The sequence below is a fragment of the Amphimedon queenslandica genome, unplaced genomic scaffold (genome assembly GCF_000090795.2).
Source record: "Amphimedon queenslandica unplaced genomic scaffold, v1.1 AMPQUscaffold_13051, whole genome shotgun sequence".
Classification (NCBI taxonomy): Eukaryota; Metazoa; Porifera; class Demospongiae; order Haplosclerida; family Niphatidae; genus Amphimedon; species Amphimedon queenslandica.
The window spans coordinates 21,768-26,239 of NW_003546713.1; the positions used below are offsets into that span (position 1 = coordinate 21,768).

Below are 4,472 nucleotides of genomic sequence, written 5' to 3' on the forward strand. Positions count from 1 at the left end.
CCTATCATAGTATAATTATAATACACTAACACTTACATTATGATTCGGTACCCGTTTTATTTGTTAATAATAATTGCAATTGTTCTATTTCCATTCTCATTCCTCTTCTGATTCTGTATGATGCTGTAAATGATAAATAATAAACAACAACAACAATAATAATAATAATAATAATTTTTTAAAATAATGACAATAATACCATAGGGCACCTTTCTTCAAGGGCTGTAAATTTTGCAAATTTGTGATTTTTAAAATTTGTGAAAATTACTTTTAATTAGCAAAAATCAAATGAATATGGTATAGAATGGCAGACAGCATAAATTCGTAAAAATTAATCAATTAATAATCATTTTCATAATCATTAATAATCATAATCATTTTCCTTTTTTTGTTTTTTGTTTTTGGTTTTTTTTTTCTTTTCTTTTTTTGTTTTTTCTCTTTATAATAATAATAATTATTATTATTATGATAATTCTAACCTGAACTAGTATTTCTTGGTAATGACAGAAGTTGTTGAATTTCCTTTACTCTCATTTCTACATTATTTCAATTATAATTAAATAAAGTTTTATTATACTTACTTGTTAGTGTTACTTCTAATTGTTTGTTTGTTTTTATTTCTTTTATTAATTGTCTATTAATTATTGTCACACTTGTATCAGTTGATAGTATATCTGAAATATAATAATTATTCATCAATTAATAATACTGGTCAACAACCATTACATTAATGTATTATTATACCTTGATTAATTACTGATTGAGGCGCTGCTCCTTCTGTTTCTTTCTCCTCCAGTCTTGCTACTCTCTCTTCCTATTAAGTTAGTTTAATAAAATAATCAAACACAAATTATTATACCTTAGTATCATGAGGTTGTTCCTTTATCTCCTGTACCTCCTCTTCCAGTGGTTCCTGTATTTCCTTTATAATACAGTATATAATGATAATTACTGACAGTATATATACACATACTTGTATCTTTTGTTTCTTCCATATTGTGCAGTATCCAACAGTAAGCTTCATTAGACCATTCTTTATTAATAATTCAACATTCTCACTCAATTTTATAATGAGAGCTCCAGTGAGAGAGTGAGGAAAGGAGCAAGTGACAATGATGGAGTTTCCTTTCTTGATGTATTTTATTTTCGCTAGTTTACCAGATGTTTTGGAAACAATTTTTTGATATTCTGTAGCATGTGGTCATCTGGTTCCCAGTCAAAGACATATGTAACTGTTTCACATTGAAGAGAAGGACTACCTCCTAATGCTTCAAACTTCTCATTTAAGCAAAGACTAATCTTTACTTTACGACAAAACTTCTTTAATATGCCTTTGTATTCCACAATAAATTTTTCAGCTTCTTTGATTTCAAATTCTTCCACCAATGATTGAAGTAGCTTAATATCAATTAATGAACACTCTTTCTCTACTACTCGTAATATTTCAGCGATATTGGAACACAAAGACAGCTTTGGTTCAAGACTGCTCTTACAGCAACGCAAGAATTCCTTTACATCATCTAATGGTGGTGGCTCGTTCTTTATTATTTTATGAACATTGTACAACATTCGTCCATAAGACGTTTGTATTGAAGTGAATTCATCACTCATGCATTCAGGAATGGCTATCTCAACTATTAGAAATAAAATTACCATCATCAGGAATAACAACTTTAATAACCTTCTTACCATCATTGAAGGATTGGTCTATAAAACAAATTATGAGCATCATTTAGGTATTATGTGAAATGGAATAGACTTACCATAGTCTCTTTGTATAACTGTTCCTAGTTTTACATTACCAGTGAACTTGCACAACACACTAGCAAATGTTTGTAGGTAACTATACTTGCTTTGAATAGCTACTATAATGGCAGCTAACAGGACTTCACGTTGATTAGGAACAGAGGGACTAGCTGATTCCACACTAGCCAATACTTGTCCTGTTATGATACCCTCTCTTTGAAGCATAATAGCTACACTGACAGGATCAGAGAGAGACTGAGAGAGGAGTGGATGATGAGTGTTGAATATATCAATAGCCTTAGCTTTACGTTCTATAGAATACACACACACACAGTCAATACTAATACAATCAGTGATATTAACTTACTCTCTTGATCTAACTTGTCAGCTGCAGCATTCTCATTCATAGATTTAAGAGCATCTGACAGTGAGTCAAAGGTAGCTCCTCCTTTACTGTCAACATTATCAGCTCTGGACAACCACTGGGAGAGGCATTCAAGTAAGCATCTTGATACATCACTAGGATGATTCCTTTCAATGACGTCCAGTGTGTTCTTGTGTAGTCCTAGTGTCAGTCCCAGCTCATGACATCTTGTCTGAGGGAAACCACATCTCTTCAACAGATTAAGTACATCAATAAGTTGATCTAAAATCATATTCAATGATACATAGATAGTTAATGAACATTACCAATAGTCAAAGGAGAAGAGAAAAGACTCAGAGAAGAAGAACAAGAACTGGTTTTAGTTGCCATTGATCAAAGAACAAGCTAACCGGATGCAAACTTTGCAAAGGAATGACAAGGGAGGGGCTGGTTTTATGATGGAGTTACTAATGACAGCAAAATAACAGATGAGGTAGTTTAAATGTACAGTACATGTAATGTACATCAAAAGTAAATATGGACATGTAATCCTTTAGTCTCGCTGGCCAGACCATTCCTTTATCTTAATCCTTTATCTCCATGTCTCTCACTATTTAGAGTGTTGATAGAAAATGTGTTTCATTTCACTTTAGCTTGTCAGGTTCGTATTTACCCATGTATACATGCAATCAAAATACAAAGTGAATGCCCTCATTGCCTGCTCCATGTTATAAGATGTACCACCGGCCTGACTATAAAAGTGGTGTACTGATTTTGAGCTGGACATTATAATCATTATTTGAAAATAATACACAATAATAATTATTATATTCCTGTTGTTATTGTTGTTGTTGTTTTTTTTTCTTTGACTTTCCTTTCTTGCCTCCTTTCTTTCCTCCCTTCTTCCCTTTCTTTCCTTTCTTCTTACTCCCTTTCTTAAAAGGACCCAGTCCCTTCCTAACCATCATACCTCTCCACCAGGCCTGTAGCTGTAAGGGAGGGAGGGAGAGGGGGAGAGAGAGAGCGGGGGGAGAGGGGGATAGAGGGAGAGGGAGGGAGGGAGGGAGGGAGGGAGGGAGAGAGGGAGGAAGGGGAGGGAAAGGGAGGGAAAGGGAGGGAGTGGGGGGAGAGAGGGGGAGAGAGGGAGAGAGAGAGAGAGAGAGAAAAGAGAAACGTACAATGCACATGCAGAGGAAGAATAACTTTACATGTACACATACATGTACATATAGCTGTACGTACATGTACATACCGTAGGTCGGGATATATTCGCGGCTGCAATTATTCGCGGTCATAAAAAAATTTCAATTAAAAACCATGGAAACCGAGGTGTTATTTTAATTGAAAACGGCGCGATAGTGAAGAAAAGCACCTTGCTGCAGTGTTCTTGAGCTGTTGTTCTTCTTGTGTCACTAAGCCTTGGTCTCTTTGGAGCTGCTTTACCGGTTCTTTACAGATCTAGTGCCTCGCCGTATTTTGGGACTCTCCACCCATTCTAGTTAGTGTTTATTGACTTGGGCGTGGTTCATTATCACCAGTACGCGGACCAGCAACAATTTGCAGCAAAGAGGCTGAAAGAGCTCTGAGGTAGCGGTCCATACAAGAAGTTAACAGATAGAGAAAGACTCGCTATTGGTGAATGGCTCCACTATAGCTGCTAAAGAACAGATGAATAGCTGAACACTAAACACGTGGTCTTAATTGTCATAGCAACGCTCTAACAGTTTCCATGGTTTTTAATTGAATTTTTTATGACCGCGAATAATTGCAGCCGCGAATATATCCCGACCTACGGTATTTTAGTAATAAAATTGTACATGTATACACATTATAATTTTATTGTTTTACTTTGGTTGCTGTCATTTGCTCTTTCTTCTCTTGTTCTTCTTTAAGTCTTTGTCTCTCCTTCATTGCTCTGTGCTCAATCACAACCTCCTCCCTCTCCTTATACTGTACACACACACACACACACAATTAATGGAAAAATAATATTAATCAATTACTGCTGTATACATTATGCATGTACGTGTACTGTAGTTGGGGAGGGAGAACTTTAGCATTACGAACCACTATGTGCATGCTCAATGGTACATGTACATGTATATTAGCAATAAATTCATCAACTTAAAATCCAAAATTTTACATGTACATGTACACACAATTAACAGTATTGTGTACATTTAAGTTAATTAACACAAATACAGTAAATGCTAATATTTACAAAATTACATATTTATCTTATTTTATTTACAGTTTGTGATAGTTCGTCCAGTTTCTGTAGTCCTGCTGCTTTGGCTGACTTAGTCTCTTGTACTTCAGTGGTCTTCATTTCCAAGTCTTCTTCATACTTTGACATCCAGTA

At 35.0% G+C, this 4,472-nt stretch overlaps 1 protein-coding gene across 1 annotated transcript in view; it reads right to left on the minus strand.

Annotated features, from left to right (window-relative positions):
• Window positions 1-2,949: 2,949 nt before the first annotated feature.
• Window positions 2,950-4,472, minus strand: part of LOC100639248 (IQ domain-containing protein G-like) — a 4,770-nt gene continuing 3,247 nt past the window's right edge. Inside the window, 3 exon segments of the mRNA XM_020001639.1 lie at window positions 2,950-3,099; window positions 3,959-4,060; window positions 4,362-4,472. The exon segment at window positions 4,362-4,472 is cut by the window's right edge and continues 3 nt beyond it. Of these exon segments, the coding sequence (XP_019857198.1) occupies window positions 2,950-3,099; window positions 3,959-4,060; window positions 4,362-4,472 (363 nt within the window).